General features: G+C 37.1%; 1 protein-coding gene across 1 annotated transcript in view; it reads right to left on the reverse strand.

The window, feature by feature from the left end:
- LOC110067998 (UDP-N-acetylhexosamine pyrophosphorylase-like) overlaps positions 1-16,720 on the reverse strand; it is a 17,866-nt gene extending 1,146 nt beyond the window's left edge. The window contains exons 1-9 of the mRNA XM_020775357.2: positions 16,117-16,720; positions 14,308-14,662; positions 12,888-12,953; positions 7,377-7,510; positions 4,810-4,881; positions 3,729-3,797; positions 3,075-3,236; positions 1,765-1,816; positions 1-1,212 (exon numbers count right to left, since the gene is read on the reverse strand). The exon at positions 1-1,212 is cut by the window's left edge and continues 1,146 nt beyond it. Coding sequence (XP_020631016.2) covers positions 1,096-1,212; positions 1,765-1,816; positions 3,075-3,236; positions 3,729-3,797; positions 4,810-4,881; positions 7,377-7,510; positions 12,888-12,953; positions 14,308-14,662; positions 16,117-16,598 — 1,509 coding nt within the window. The 5' untranslated portion in view covers positions 16,599-16,720 and the 3' untranslated portion in view covers positions 1-1,095. The remainder of the gene's footprint in view (positions 1,213-1,764; positions 1,817-3,074; positions 3,237-3,728; positions 3,798-4,809; positions 4,882-7,376; positions 7,511-12,887; positions 12,954-14,307; positions 14,663-16,116) is intronic.
- Between the last annotated feature and the right edge of the window lie 196 nt (positions 16,721-16,916).

The raw sequence follows: 16,916 nt of genomic DNA on the forward strand, positions 1-16,916 counted from the left end.
TTCATCCACTTTGCTTTTAGCTTTTCCATTATTACCCTATAGTTGTTCTTTCACTACTTAATTCAGCTTTATCTTAGTCCGCATGCCAGTGATTTCCTTCCCAAGCGCACGAGGTGAACCAAAGCTTGAGAAGCACGCAAAGGCGTAACAAAAAAGACATAAGAAGGGGAGGGGAGGGCCCTTCCTTGCCCCCACCTTTCCTATTTGCCTTGGACAATTTTGCGTCCAACCCTTTGTATTCCTCTCCGTGCCTCCCTTTTGTTTCTCGCACGCTTGAGATGGAAAAGACTGCTACAAAGGTTATCTACATCTAAGAGATCGAATAATGAGATGCTTATTAAAGCACTTGACAAGAAAGATTAAAAGTATTGATAACCGCCGGTTAACAATACTTTTAATCTTTCTTATCTACATCTACTTTATTAAATAACTAATCACATCACTATAAAAAATGAAAAGCAAAAATTGATTAATTAAGAACAGTCAAACTATTGTTGGCAGGAAACAGGTATGAGGCTACAAACCTAACTTGGACTGTTCACAAGTAAACGTTTTTCTCATCAACAAATGCAGTTTTACATGTACAGTATAGAGACCTGAGTTGCATCTTGTTCCCGTAAGCAACACAAAAATTCCCCCACTGCATTCCATACAATTTTCAATACTTTTTGGGATAATTTTGTATTACATAGAGACTTTGACTGCGCTATCAAGTGATCAAAACCTTTAATCTCATGAACTACCTAAAGCAATTGATTATGACAAAATAATGAGAAAACAATTCAAAATCCACACTCTAGGTTCTGAACATTAGCCTTGACAACACCAGGTCCTCTGGGATCATTTTGGGACAGTGAGCTCTAATTGGTCACACTATCTGCTGGATTGTGATTTATCCGCTGGATAGCATTATCCACCTTTTGAATAACCCAGACCAGCAGCTTATTATTATTTTTTTTTTCAGTTCTTGTATCGTCCTATATTTTCATGCTTGAGAGTGCAACATACAAAATAGATTAATCATCATGTACTTGCATAAGCTAGTGTCTGTATCAATAGATTCTGACTCTAATTACTTCATCACCAAGAATGCAATCAGCACTCTCTGCTTTTCTTATGAGCTGGTTCAGTATTTTTCTCTTCTTCGTCAGCCATAAGATAAATCTTCTCTGTGGCTGAAAACTCCTTGCCTTTGACCTCATCTTCTAATCCCTAAAACAAATAACTCACATTTTGATAACCTTCAAAAGACCATATTCGTATTTCTTGGCTTTTGGACTGGAACTAGCTTGCAATTGAGGCTACGTCTATATCCACATTCCTAACTTGCAATATCCTATCAGGGCAGTTTGCAAGTAATACAAAAAACGAAAGCTAACGAAGCCCGATTTTTTTCAGATTAGGGCGTTCTTCCGGGCATGTTCTCTCCAAAATGAAGTCGGTGACCCCCCATTTTTTTTACATTTCTGACATAACTAACTCATCATCTTTCAGTGGTAAAAGTCTCAAACAAAAAAAAATCAATGTTGGAAAATTTTCGCGCGAACGTCCTTAATCAAATGGTTGAAGCTTCAAGCCTCAGGTCATGTTTGTTGAAATACTACTTTTTCACACATTTTGTCCCTCCCCATCCTTGCTCACGTAATGTTAACAAAACACTTTGCATGTATCTAGTAATGTTACAATCATTTGTAAGTTTTTGCATGTGTTTCAACGCGATTTGACTAGGCTTGGTGTATAAAAAGTGAAGTACGAAATACGTACCTCTCCAGCATAGGAAAGTAGAGGGGAAATTTCACAAACTACAGAGGTCCTCCTGAGGGCAAGGCAAAAAAGACAAAGTTAATTCAATGAATCTTAGCTACTACCAAAACATTAATTAAACACTTATTAATAGTAGTAAGAATTAAAGAACTTTTGCCATGTCTCTATCAAAATAATTAAATTTTTACCAGAAAACTGAGTGGAAGTTTGGGGAAAATGAGAAATGCTTTGCGAACATGAGCTGCAGGCAATTGTTTCCATAATTGTTAAGAGTTCTCGCAAGTAAATGAGAAAGGAATATCTCTTGAATATCAAAATGTTAATTCTTTTTGCTTTTGCAATCATTACGTCAACAGCTCATACTGGGTCTGTGTATCTAGAGGATTTCAATTAATAAGAGCACAGCAAATAAAACGCTTTCTTTTTGTTAAGAACACTGTTTTTCACAAGCATAACAAGATGTTGGAGTAAACAATACTAATATATGCAGTCAATGTCAGAGTGCAATTTGAAATAACATGTGTTTATGGTTGAACTGGCAGCCATCTTCAGACAAATCTCAGATTCATCTGTGTGTTACAACATTCACGTACAACTGAACTGTAGCACATGTCAAGTACACCAAGGAACTTTAAAATGTCTTTGATAAGCCACAAACTATGAATATTGGGATTTAAAATCTGTTCTAAATGTTTGGTCTAGCATCCCATCAAGGGGGAAGTCAAACCACTACTCCAAGCTGCGCTTACAGAAACTGGGATAATTAAGCTTCCACAGCAAGGGACAAATGGCAAAAATTAAGTTACCAAAAAAAACCTCATGGCATGGTATTATTTTGAATACAGTTAAGAAGAACTTGTCGAGACTTAAACTCTCAAGCTGACCACGCAAGAGAAAACTGAACTTGAAGTTATCCATATTTCACTTAAAACAGACATTTCGCTTTAGTTAAAAACACAATAACACACACTTCAAGCATTCTTACGATGTTTGACATTAAGTTTCTCAAGAATGCTGTGGAATTTAACCGTGGGGGTCACTTAAAGAAATGAACTTAATTGAGTTGTTTTAGTTAGTATTCCAAAAGTTACCCTGCTATCAGTAGATTTTTAGTAAACAATTCTTTTACTCATTGCTTGAACTTTGGGCGGAATCCATCTTAATACATGTATCTTTGCCCCTGAGATGGGGGAGGGGGGCTTACTTACAGGAGGGCTTGGTTTTTGGAAGAGGGGTGGGGGCTCACATGCACAAGGTGTAATTTAAATTTGAATTAAGAATTGTTTCCTTGTAGAAATCAAAGAACTTACCCATTGGTGTTTATGAATTTACCACCAGCTTTGATTATGTATCTATAATGTAAATTCATCAAATCCCTTTGTGCTGTTTCTGGACTTTCAGATGGCAAACCTCTGGCATTTTTGAGTGGGGAAAAATCATCTTCTCGGGCAACTTCCAAAACAGCTAATTTTCTAAATGTAGAATTCATGGCAGAAAATTCAATGAGACATTACAACGTGCACATGTTTACTTATTGCAAATAAATAATTTATTTATATTTTAATTTTTAGTTGCATTTTTATTGACCATAAAAAAGATACAAAGAATTCACATGCTTCTGTTTAAAGGTTATATACAACCGAAAATACAAATGATAACAACTAGTTATTTACAGGTAAACACAACTTAATGATAAAATGAGTACCAATTTACTAATAAAAATTATTATATTATACAAACCATAGAATATGAAACACCCAAAATATTAAAATTGTTGTTAGTAATTAATCTTAGATATTCCAATGAACCTTTTTCATTCAGGGAGGGAAGGGTGGCTGTAACAACGTGGGTTATACTTCAAAATGCAACAACATTTTTTTTTTCTCATTATAAATTTTAGTATATTTCAGATGAGGCAACTGCCACAATCTTAACTGTTACACTATAGATTAATGGGAACTTACTCTGAAAACTCAAACACATCAAAGACAAACTTCTCCAACTTAATTCCATTGGGTGCTGTTGGGATGATTCTGAAATGAAACAATAACATAACAGTGTACTGACTTCTTATAGACCCCAAAATCTGAAAATTAACCATTTAAACTGCTCTGTGCAGGTGGGCTGTAGGGGTGTTGACTTCAATACAAGGTACATGCCTAGTGCTCTTAAAAATGAATCCAAAACCACTATAATTATAAAGACTAAATATGTTTCACACTACATGTAGGCTTATTTAATGACCTCCATGTTTAAGATACCTTCTGAATGAAATTATAACCCAACTTTTCTCAAGGGTTTTGTCTCAGGGCATAGACACACTGTACCAAGACTGAATCTTTAATCTCTCTTTTAATCTTTAATACAAATTCCAAATTACATTACATTGAACAAGTCAATCCAGTGAATTTGAGGACATCTTAAAACAGAATACGTCTTAACACATCAAAGACAAACTTCTCCAACTTAATTCCATTGGGTGCTGTTGGGATGATTCTGAAATGAAAATTCAGTGCAAAGGCCACGAGATTCATTCTCGGCAAGGAGTATTCTGAGCACTGAACAACAAACTATTCTGAACAACAAACATGAATGCTCAAATAGTAAATGGGAAACTACAGGTCTTAACTTGCTCATTAATTATGCTGACTTGTCAGTATGTTTTCCAATATTCCATCAAAGCTGTCATATCTAATTGTAGCAATGGCAACTGTGTGAACCCACATTTTGAGAAAGCGCTCATCATTTGTTACAATATATTATTGAAAGCAACCTTGATAAAAAATGTTGTGTCATTCGTTAACATTGCGAGCTTGTGCTTTCATTGTTAGATTAATTAATTTTTTGTATTGAACAGCTGAATCCCACTTATGAGATATGTGAGATTCCGATGGGAAACAAATAAAGTTGAAATTGTTCACAACAGGTGCTTTTGAGGATTTGCACCTTGTTGTGTGTTTGTTTTGCAGTCATTCATGGCAGACCTTCTGCTATCAGGAACCTTAGTAGAAAGACAAATTTGCAAAGCTGATATTTTGTTCTCACCTCTTCCCACTTTCATCAACAAATGGGATCTTCTTTTTGGCAATATGGAACCTCAGTGAACTTTCATGCTCCCTATTAAAGAGTGAAAAATAAAGAAACCAAAAAGTCAACAGGACAGTTCTATTTTTAAATTCATTTCAACATAAAGGACCCACAAAAATCTTTCTTAATGGCCACAACACACACATTCATGTAGGTTAGCAACAAAATGGTCTATGTTTGCATGAAGTGTTTTTGTAACATGTAAACGTAAGTTTAGCCATAAAAGTGACTGCAATTCATTGGTTGTTTACATTTACTTTGTTGACTTGCCAGCTGCAAAAATAATTATAATTCTCAACCAGAGAATTATAACAGATTACTCTGAATCCAGCAAATGCTAAGCAAGAAGAATAACACTCTTCTTCAAATTGAAGCAAAGAGGACAAAATGAATCTATAACCTTGAAAGAGGAAAGAAATATGTACCCAGTGAAACACAGTAGCAAATACCATGACCGTACTCTGATGATGCCATGAAAATTTGACCCCTGGTGTGACTTAGAAATGCACAAACTATTTCATATACCATTCTTGTGAGATCAGACTTAAAAAAAATGGCATTCTATGTACTATGGCCAATGTGATTTAACGCTATTACTTTACAAGTAAATGGCCTCCCTGGCTCAAAATCTTAGAGAACACAGAACATACAGAGTGGGCCCTAGAATAATCAATTTAACAAATTGACGTCAGTTTTTTTATGCGTCTGTCCTCTTACTGATGATAAATTGTGTCATAACATTGCCAAAGTGGCTGTGGAACCACGAGCCGCAGGCAAGTGGTTCCACAGTAAAATTTGACAATATAATGACAAAATTTATCATCAATAAGAGGACAGACACATGAAAATCTGACGTCAATTGTTTTTTTATACCAAGACCCCAAAATGGTCAAATGCAGGGAGCAAATGAGGGCAAAAGACGCCGTAAACTTGCCATAAACAAAGAGAAGTGAATTCTATTCAAAATGACGCGAACATTGTCAATAGCTTTTCTCGCTTTTTGATTGGCTACTTAAAAAGTCCATAAAATCTCATTGGTTAAAAAATTGACTGTTTGAAAGCTGCAAGTTGAACTTGAAAGCTTGCATAAATTAAAATTTTATCCGTCTGTGCTCTTATTTATGATAAAAATGAGTCAATCAGCGCGTGAGAAATTAGGCAGTTATTGTAAAATAATAATTACAAAAAAAAGAAACTGTTTGGTGTAAAATTATTCCAGATGGATTTGTTTGATTGTGGCAAAATATGATGGGCAACTGGGCATGTTCATAAATAAAATTATTAGACTTATAAGTACAGAAAAACACTACTACATATGTATAACATGTATTTGAAATTGAGGTGAATCTCTCCTTAGAGGTTCTCCATACAACATAGCTAAACTTCAGCCAGAAGGCCCGAACTGGTGAAAAGAACAAAATACTGTAAATCTGATCAGATTTATCAATTTGCCCTGATCCGACAGAGAGCATGCTGGTGTTATTTAAAGCAGAAACATATTCTGCTCCAAACATATCAAAGAAAGCTGAAAGGCATATACAAGTACAGGTGTAGGCCTGCGAGCAGTCTAAGGTTTGTGTATGCATTCATCAACAGATACATGTAACTGGCTCCGTTTTCAGTTTTAGTAAATCTAGGTCCTCCAAACTGGTTCTGTCATTTGGAGAGAAAGAAATTATTTCAATGACTGTGTCCTGTTCTGTCCTAATTAAGTCAGAGCAGATAGCTCAATTGGGAATTTCTGGTAGTAAACCTTCTCTAAGAGAAAATAGTGTTCTGATCTGTATACCTCTCACTGTACGGTATTTTAATCTGCAGCCCAGCTGGCAAACTAGTTACTAATATTAAATATTTCTTGACTCTGAGAACATTTTAGTAGTTTATTGAGGATTTCTTCCCCATGTATCAGCATGATCCCTCAGGAGGTGAGTATGGACTAAAATGAGCAGTGGTGAGATGAAGCAGGACTTGAAAAAACAGGCAACTAGAGATTGGCAGCTGCCAGTGAGAAAGGTGCTTACATCAGTAAACCTGCACTTCTTACAAAGCAGTCTTAGAGATGTCTTTTAAGATTTTTTTTTATTGTAGTTAGGCAGTTAGGTTGATAGTCCAGTAACTTTGTTGACTAATGGAAAAACCGTGTATAAATAAAGTCATCTTATCTTATCTTTATCAGTTGATAGCCAAATATATTTGTTAAAATAATATTGCATAAAGCTGGTGGCAAGAAAAATTGTGTAGAGCAAGTCCGAACCAGCATCCAAATGGCAGAGACATGTTAAGACATGCTGCTGACTGACATTTTTTTAACAATTTCAGCTCTGATGACAAATAGTGACCAGAACCTTCAATTTGTTAACCGTACATGTACACGTCATTTTTTTCTCTTTTCAATGATATTATCTGTTTGACAATAACTTACTTATTACATGAACATGCAAATAATTTGCCATAATTGCATCAAGAGAATTACAAAAAGGAGATTATAACAAGCTCACCATCTTGCATTCATATTTACCACTTACGTTACAATTTTCTCCAAGAAGTCCACTGTGAAGAAATGATTGCATATGTTTCCAGCTCTAAATAAGAGCTTATCATTGCTGAGTGGGTCTTTCATCGCCTGAAGTTCTTTTGATACCTCACTGTACTCAGCAACCTGATTAAAAATACTTATTTAATATTACAAACATTGCCCTAATGGGCTTTGCACATCAAAACCATTGCTTATTCACTGCATAAATGTAGTCACCATCTTGTTTACTTAGGGAGCTGAGGCACATACTGCAGTTTGGATCACAATGTCTGGGTATGAGCCCTGGCCGGTGTGATCATTGCCATGTAAGATGAGCTTATAGTCTCAATTATGTGCCCAAGGGCACAAAGTGGATTGAGTGAGTGAAGTGAGTTCAGGCAAGATGTTTTGCTCTCAAAGCACCTTTCTTCAACACCTGCAGGTGTATAAATGGGTATCGGCAGTTTTAAAGCTGGCCAGAAACCTTGCAAGGGACTGTAGCATGTAGAAATACAATTTCGTTCTAATGCTATGGCTGGCCACCAAACCAGAATAAGCTCTCACTGATGGTTATAGAGTACAATCTGGTCTGAGGTAGACTGGAAACATCTGGGTCAGCCAGCCAGCATCTGCAGTACATGATTCCACAGAAATTCCTTTAAGTTTGTAAACATTTAACACCTTAAATTGCATACAAGGAGCACAACTGGAGAATTTCCAGAGTACCCACTAGTTTTGATAGTTAACTAAAGGGTCCTAGCTTGGGACCCCCAGTTATAAAGAGAGCTGGGAGTTCTTTTGCTTTCCAGGGGTCCTTTAATTTGCCTATTACTAAAATTTAGTTTTATTGTTTGCAATGGTTTAGGTTTACAGCCATGTGCATCAAGACAAACTTTGCACTTCATTTGTTTTTCGATCGGTCGAATCATATTTTAACCATTGAAACTCCTCCAGCCATTCAGAACGAAATTTGCATTTCTTCATCTGGGTATCATCCCCCCGATCTGTGCCACTTTCAGGTTTCCTCAATGTTGAAGGTTTTGTGTGGGCAAGACCCAACGAGTGACAAAATGGTGGCTCAAAAGATGTGCCATGATGATCACAGAGATTTTTGATTAGGGCCCGCCAGACCCAGTTTCCTAACATGTCAGAACTTTTTTCCTGCATCCCAAGGATGCACTCTGCCAAAAAACTGGGCGTCCATTTAATTTTTTTGCACGTATAAGATGCACACCTGTGCGTTAATGGGACTCTGATTTCTAACACACCTGTCCAATAGTTACGGCTTCAACAGATGATGTGATGTGCTGTGCATGCAAGTTTCAGCAAGTTTCATTTTCATGGGAATATTCATAGCACACTGAAGAAGATTGTGTGTTGAATTATGTGTAGGCTAACTTCAACCAAAGCAAAATATTTAAACTAGATGTTAGTCAAAAAATATTTAAGAGGCCTGCTTAAAGAAATCTCATTATGATAAAGGGAGCAGTCAGAGTCTGACCTCATATACATATTGTTTTTTTTTTTGTTCAGAAATTTATACAAGAGCAATATACTGTATTGGTAAGTTGTCAAAAATTGTAGAATTACATGTATTATATCAGAAACAAATTAAGTTGAGAATGTACTGGACAAGTCTATGAATGAGTGCAAGAAATGTAATATTATTCAGCCAAGGCTGAGAATTTAATATTAATCAAAAATTCAATTTGTTAGATGTGCAGCTGTGAAAAGTTTACACATGAATTAACTTCTTTGCATCTTGACTAGACCTTAGCCAAGTGGAAATATTTCTTGTCATCAGCATATGGTTTTTGTATATCAAGTTAGGCTTTCTTAATGGAGGTCGACTGGCTGTTGCTCACACATGATCTCTATTCTAATCTTGAGAATCCCAGTTATATGTACAATCAGGCAGTTCTCAAAAAGACTGTGTGGCATTTATTACCAGACTTACTGTAGGAACAGAGTTAGGCCCATTCCAAACGCCGCTCTATTCATGCGCCAAACCTAACTGATGAGTTAAGTACGGCAGAAGAGCCGCGTTTGAATCAGTTTGGTTCGGCAGGTTAGGTTTGGCGTGGCAAACAATATTAATGCCCAAGTCGCTAGTGGAGGGAAGGTGCCTACGAAGCCCGGGGGCTGCAACCGCAGTCACATCCCCAAGGCGCTACAACACCCGACTGGCCTGCCCAACCCGCAACCAAGCAACAAGCCCCCCGCGCCAAGCCCCCTACAGGCACCCGTCACACTCAAGCCAGATGGCATTGGTGGAAAAAAAAAAAAAGAAAAAAAAAGGCTGAAAAGAGGGGGGGGGGGGGGGGGGGATAGGGAGGGAATGCCGAGAACCGCTAAACTATAATTCAATCCACAACACCACACTAACAGAGCCATGAACACACTGCGAGCACATGGGACAACAACACATGTACTAACCAAAAATACCGCTGGACAATGTCAGCCCCAGGGCTCTCATGACCATATGACTGTTGTAAACGCTACAGAATGCACCAAACACTAAACAAACGCTAACAGATGGCCAAGGCACTATAAACAAACGCCCACAAAAATGCTACTGACCAGACTCCCTCCTGGTCATAAACTATGTAAAATTTCATTGAACTATATCAAACGCTACAGAACACACCAAACGCTAACCAAACACTCACAGATGGCCAAGACACTAACAACCTCCTATAAAAACGCTACTGACCAGACTAGCTCCTAGTCGTTAACTATGTTAAATTTTATTTAACTATATTTAAATTTGGCAGGGTCTGTCGCACTATGTGACATTGGAGCAGCAGCTGATTCATACGGCGTTCTCCTCATGGGTCGAAACTAATGCATAAATTACTGTAATGTATATTTCATATAACGCAGGGTTCAAAATTAACTTTTTCGTTCGGGAACCAGCTGGCAACTAATGGAAAAATTTTGGTCGCCAGATCGTAAATTTTGGTCGCCAACTTATTTTATATAATTATAACTTACACAAGAACACGATTTTATACGTTACTTTGCATGCAAGAAAAGTCACAATTGAAGAGCGAGAGCAATTAAAAACAACACAAGTAAAAAAGTTATAAAGCTACTGTTGTTCTCAGGTGATATGTCTCTGGTCCGAAGGTGATGGTTGTCTCCATAGTCATTTTAAATGAAGCGAAGCATAAAACGTTTTAAGTCCGTGGTTTTCATTGTCAGACAAACACGGGTCCTTGCGTATTTTCCCTTTGCTACTTCTTCGAAATGCCCCTCTTTATTTTCGACTTGCTTTCCTCGCCGCCTTTCACTGCCGACAAACAACGCCATGCTTGAATCTTCATTCCCCGCACGTAAAAACTCACGTATATTCCTTCAACTGATTGGTATCTGCCATCTGCCGCCATTTTATTTATTTTCGCGGCAAATAAAAAGCACGTGGCGTTGAAGTGCGCCTGCGATCCCAATTTCGGAAGAAGCCGCTGAAACAATATGGCGCGCCGCGAACGCAGTATCAACGAAATACATTTTTTCGATTATCTTGTAATATTCAGACATTATTTTACTGGGGACGGAAAGGTGAGTTGTATACTAGCTACCATATCAGATTGATTCCCTAAGTTGTGTCGTGGTTTTCTTTAGTTATCGGACAAAACGCGAGTCGCCAGCTGGCGACCTATTCTTAAAATTTAGTCGCCAGTGCTCAATTTTTGGTCACATTGGCGACCAGTGAGTCGCAATTTCGAGCCCTGTAACAGGACTCGTGATTGGCTCAAAATTGAGCGGCATGACCAGTCATGCATGAAGCTCGAAGTCATCACTAAAAATAAGCACAACGAAATTAAATATGCCTTCGATTTAAGAGAAACGGGACTGTACAAGCGAGTTTCTTTCGCGCAAATTCATTTTTTGCTTTTTCTTCGTGATAATAGCCCAAGTTATGCGATTTCCCTTTAACAAGTCGAATTAACCAGGAGAAAACCTGTCTAAATACAAACACTGAACCTTGAGTTTGAATTTGCTTCCCTAAATTTGCTATAACAGCGAAATGTTAGTCACAGCTTTTCTATTTGGACAGAGTTCTTGAATTCAGAATGCGTATTTTCTCATCGAAAATTGTTACCACCGGCTTCCCAAATTAAGTTCGACGCAAGTACACTGTCTGATTCAGCCGTCGCTCCAAAGTCACTCTAAAGTCGAACTTAATCAAGTTTGGTTTGGCACATGAGTGGAGCAGTGTTTGGACTGGACGTTATCTGATCTGTGACAAAGATAATCTTGTCCAGTTATCTGTACCACTGAATTTCTAAATTGAACCTTGTTTTTCATGCAAATGAATAATATTACATGCATGTTTGTTTAATGATTCCATCTGAACAGCTACACAAAAATTTATTTTTTTCATTGGCACATAGGTACAGTCATTTGGTGGAAAAACATTTTGATTTATCACCAAACTTAATTGATAATGTGAAAACATTTTGCATGATTACCAGTAATCATCAACATTGTAAAGATTGGTCAATAAAACCAAGGATTAACCTCTATACCTAAGCAAAAATTCAGACATTTGCTGATGAATTTTAAAAAGTCATAAAAATAGTGCATTTAAGAAATTAAGAAAATTTTCATGTACAAAGTGGTCCTTCAGAGATATAAACAAACGACACATTACGCCAAGAGGTCAACTAGAAACTGCAGATGCCAACATAAATGTAAAGGTGCCTATTGCCAAACCCCAGTATGAACATTTCAAGTCACAGATTCAACCACAAAAAGGCATTAAACTCATCGCAAATAGATGAGCTTGGGAACTGGTGCCTTAAAGGTTAGCGGGGTGCCAAAGCCATAAGCCGCTAGGAGGTGTCCATGGCAACCCTGGAAAGCAGGAACCACCCAATGAGCGTCCGCTAACCGGCACCGTCACACTGAAAGAAATTCAGTGGAATCTACTTACCTGGGGAATACTTACCCTGACCAAGAACAAAACGGGAGGGAGGAGAGGGTGCAAGAATCTGCAATGATTCGCGAGCAAAGCAGTGCAACTGATCCGCAACAATCAGCAGAATACACTACAACACTACTATGCAATGAACCATAAACCCCTGCAAAACCCCTGAAGGCCGCCCCACAGGTCACGTACTCCCAAACACGGAAACCGCTGGCTGCATAAGCTCATATTTAACTTGCCTAAATGATATTAGCTGGATGGGCACACTAGCTAGCTGCATTAGCTCGAGTTTAACCTTGCCTAAATGATATTTAGCCACATTTATACTTAAACATCCCAAACCACCCAAAATTCAACACTTTGGATCATGCTGATTAGCAATTGATAGCCCATCTAGAAAAATGGGAAATTTAGAAATCTGAAGTGTTGGCAGGCATACTTATGTGCAACGAATTATAAAGTAAAATGTACAAAACATGTTATACATGCGATGACTTACAGCTGAGGTTTGGTTTTGCAAAATTTAGAATGATGAAGGTGATGAATTGGGATAAAATAACTTCTTCCTATAAATCAATTGAAACTCACCTGGTATTTGCCATCACATTTAACCACAACTCCAACTTTCTCCTCTGGCAAGGTTTTCTCTACAACCTGAAACAAAAAGTTGATATCAGTCTGACAATTTGTTTCAAGCTTTGCTTTAAATACAACCTCAAAGAACCATTTATGATTATTAATTCTACAGTCTGGAGAGGAACTCTAGTATAATGCGGGCAATGTTCTTCTTGGAAATGATTGTTTCTGTAAGTAGTAAATCCACTGACAATGGAGGTTTTTGAAGTCTGCATTCACAGTTACATGCAGTTGTATCCAGTACTTTTCAAAATACATTTGCAATTTATTAACAACTTTAAAAGTTGTTTAAATACAAACTGTCTAGCTACAGCTGTACAATCTAGCTAGAGGGTACAAATATATAATCACAGAAACAGATTTTGGGACCTTTCAGAAAGTCTTTCAACACTTATTTACTTTACAGTAGTTATATATGACTGAGTAAGAGAGTAACCTGGCTTTCCTGTAAATCAACAGCTCTTGAATTTAATTTTCACATCGACAGACAAATATTATATACCCATACATGTATTTTCTGTCCAAGAAAGAAAACCCATACATGGACATACAGTAGAATACTAAAATGTATGTGAATGATCATATTCGTTTTAACAAATCTTAAAGTTAGAGATTTCTAAAGTATATTTAATTCGTTTTTGGGGAATATACACATGTACATCATGTACATGACTTGTAGAATGTATACATGTGCCAATTATATTTGCTGTAGATATATGTATATGTTGTAGGTAATTTTTTTCTTCAGGTAAATTTGATTTTTACCTAGGTAATATTTTTTTAACTAGGTAATTTTAAAACAAATTTTTTTACCTGGATATTTGGACCGAGGTGAGTCTGGGACCCAAAAAAGCAATAATTAGGAGAAAAAAAAGAAATTTTTTCAACTTGAGCTGTGTAGTCTAGTGGAGATCGAGATGGACATGTAATCTGAAGGTCTTGGGTTCAACACACGGTAGGTACTTGTAATTTCCTTCTTCCTTTGAAATTAATAATTAGATAGGAAAATAAGAAGAGGTAGGCGTAGAATAGGGAGATAGTGAAAGAGAAGAAGAAGTAGGTGGGAGCAGGGAGAGATGAAGAGAAGAGTAGGAAATGAGATTTTTCTCCTCCTTTTTTTATTTTTCTTTTCTTTTTAGAGCCCCCTAAAAATACCAGGCCCCTATTTTTAACCACACCCCATAAATTAAAACCCTTTTTAGTTAGTTGACTGAAACAGAGCAAGAGAAAAATTACCTGGTTAAAAAAAAAAATACCTAGTTAAATAATAAATTTACCTAGTTAAAAAAAAATTACCTACTGAACATTTTTAACTGCAACATATACACCCCTGTACATGTATCTATGTTTCAAAAATTAACAAATTACCAACCTTAGCTCCACATTCTGCTGCTTTATCAATACAGAATCCTATAAACACAGGATCTGCCATCTTGACCAGAATGTTGTCCACACAGTACACATGAACATACTCAATTCCACGTTTCCTCATGGTACTAATGTTAACAAGGCTGTCATCACCTAGAGCTTCGTACAAGCCACCATTTCCTCCAGGCGCTCGAGCAACTTTACCTGGTTGATCAAGAATAATTTTTCCCTCCATTGTTAGACATGGGAGGGTGTGCTGCTCAAAAAATAGTACGTCATCTCTGTGTAACCCAAAGTAATTATGTTTCTCAAAGAATCTTTTGGTTTCATCCATTGTGTGCTCACTGGTCATAATGTACCTTAAAAAGAGAAAAAATAGAAGATGATAACAATGTGAAGCCTCAGGGACAGTGAGAAATGATTAGTCTTCTCAAGATAATACAATAGATTACCTGGTGCTTTTTAATGTGATATCATCACTTTGTATAAAACCTCTGACTTTTTTTAGCCAAACACAAAAGGTATTGCAGGATGCCATGTGAGAATAAGGTCTGTATTTTTTTAATTTTATTTTATTTTTTGGATTTGCCACACAAACAAAAACAGAATTATGTACATGTATGTATTATAAAGTCTGCTACACAGTCTAGTTGTATTACATGTATTATTTTTTAATTAATAAACAAAGAAGCCTAAGCCGTGTATTACACTGTGATAAAACATGACAGGTATTTGAGAACACGAAGGAAATGTAGAAAACACGAGCTGCAGGCGGGTATTTTCTACAGTTCTCGAGTGTTCTCAAATGTCCAGAGTGTTTTATCACAGTGTCATACACGGCTTAGGCTTCTTCAATTGCTTTATGATATAGAGGTGATGTAGCAAAAAACAATAAAACACGCTTTTTCTATGTTTTATACTCTGATGAAACATGGGTTTTAGACTAATCAGAGCATGCGCAGGGTCCTATCTACATTATAAATAAGAATAAATTATTAAAAAAAGTGTAAGATACACTGTAGGTAGCAACTAAGATAATTGTGTTTGTGACCTCAGAAATATGACAAGTTCGCTGAACGCAGCCCAGGCTGTATAGAATATACATGATTACTGACAAAAGGTGCTATGATTTTCAGCCAAGAATGTATGAAATTTATAAATCACTTATCTTCTATTTTATTTGTCTTGTGTTACGTTTTAGATGTCTGTGTTGCTGGAGCCAGTTAACGAGTTATTTGGGAAAATATTTTATATTTTCGGACCCTCTCTGAGTTAGGAGATTAATTATCACAGAAAAAATGTTACGCAGATCGTAGACGAAGCGTTGGCTGCCTGTGGGTTAACGGAAAACACTTGATCGTCACGAGGATAGTAAATAAACAGAACAGAACTGCAACTTTTCACTAGCCTAGACATTCATTATTAGACCTGGATACAGCCATAATAAAGAGTTTTCGTCTATCAGTGAATTTAAGCGTTGATCCAAGGTTAATAACACTAAAATGCCTCGTTGTTACGTAACTAAGTATTAAAATGCCGGTAAAAGAAAAATTATTTGATAATTTTATAATTATTATCAAAAAAATTATTTGATAAGCTTTTAATCTACTTCCTCCAAACATTTAAGTTGAAAAAATTCATTTGCACATAAAAACAACATATTATCGTCAACCTAAGAAAACGGTGAACGTTTTGAAACAATGTAACCATTTCATTGAATTGTTTTTGCCTGGCTGGATTAGAACAGATGACAAATAGACAGCTTCGGGAGTGTACACAGTGTAGCAAGTTTGTGCAATTTATCTCAACTTACCAGGGAATCGTCGACTTATTTCCAGCATGTTTGTAAGCCAGCTCTTGTAACTTTAAGATCCTCTCAGCCTGTAGTTGATAAAGGGTTTTCCCTGAAGGTAAACCGACATCGTACATTCCTTTCGGATAAGAAACTCCTAACCGGGTGCCTTGTCCACCAGCAAGAAGCAGCACGGCGACTTTACCTTCGCTGACCACTTGCAGACCTCTGTCTCTCCAACTGTCGACTTTCTTTTGGTTTTCTGCTCCGATGACGCTGCCCACTTTCTCCGGAGGAACCGGCTGTAGGTTTTCGTCTTTCTTTTCACTTGATTTAGCTTCGTTCATCGTCTTGTCAAACGACCGGTTGATTTTGGCATAGTCGATGTTTCTGAGATCTTTGAAGAACTTTGCTTGTTCTTCTTCATCTAGTGAGTCCCAGTGCTGCAGCAAATGGTCTTGATTGCTTTCTTTGAGGTCTCTTCTTAACTTTTCGACATCCATTTTAACCAAAAAGTAACGAAAAGAAACCTGAAGAAACTTGGATTCAAACAACCGGTGAGGTAATTTGCAATCACACGATTGATCAACACCGCGGCAAAACGTATGCGCATGCGTCAAGTTCAGCATTTCCGTTGTCACAGTGATATGTGTATCCCCGTGATATGTGTATCCCCGCACACATATCACTGTGATATGTGTATCCCCTGTGGGGATACACAAAACACTGATAGGCGCCTGGGCATTCAACGAACAAAATGGCGACTCGGTTGCGAGGTTCCGACGAGCGCTGTAAAGAGTAGAAGAAACCAGAAATGAATT

This window comes from Orbicella faveolata, unplaced genomic scaffold (genome assembly GCF_042242905.1).
Source record: "Orbicella faveolata isolate gen_17 unplaced genomic scaffold, um_ofav_v1 contig_46, whole genome shotgun sequence".
Taxonomy (NCBI): domain Eukaryota; kingdom Metazoa; phylum Cnidaria; class Anthozoa; order Scleractinia; family Merulinidae; genus Orbicella; species Orbicella faveolata.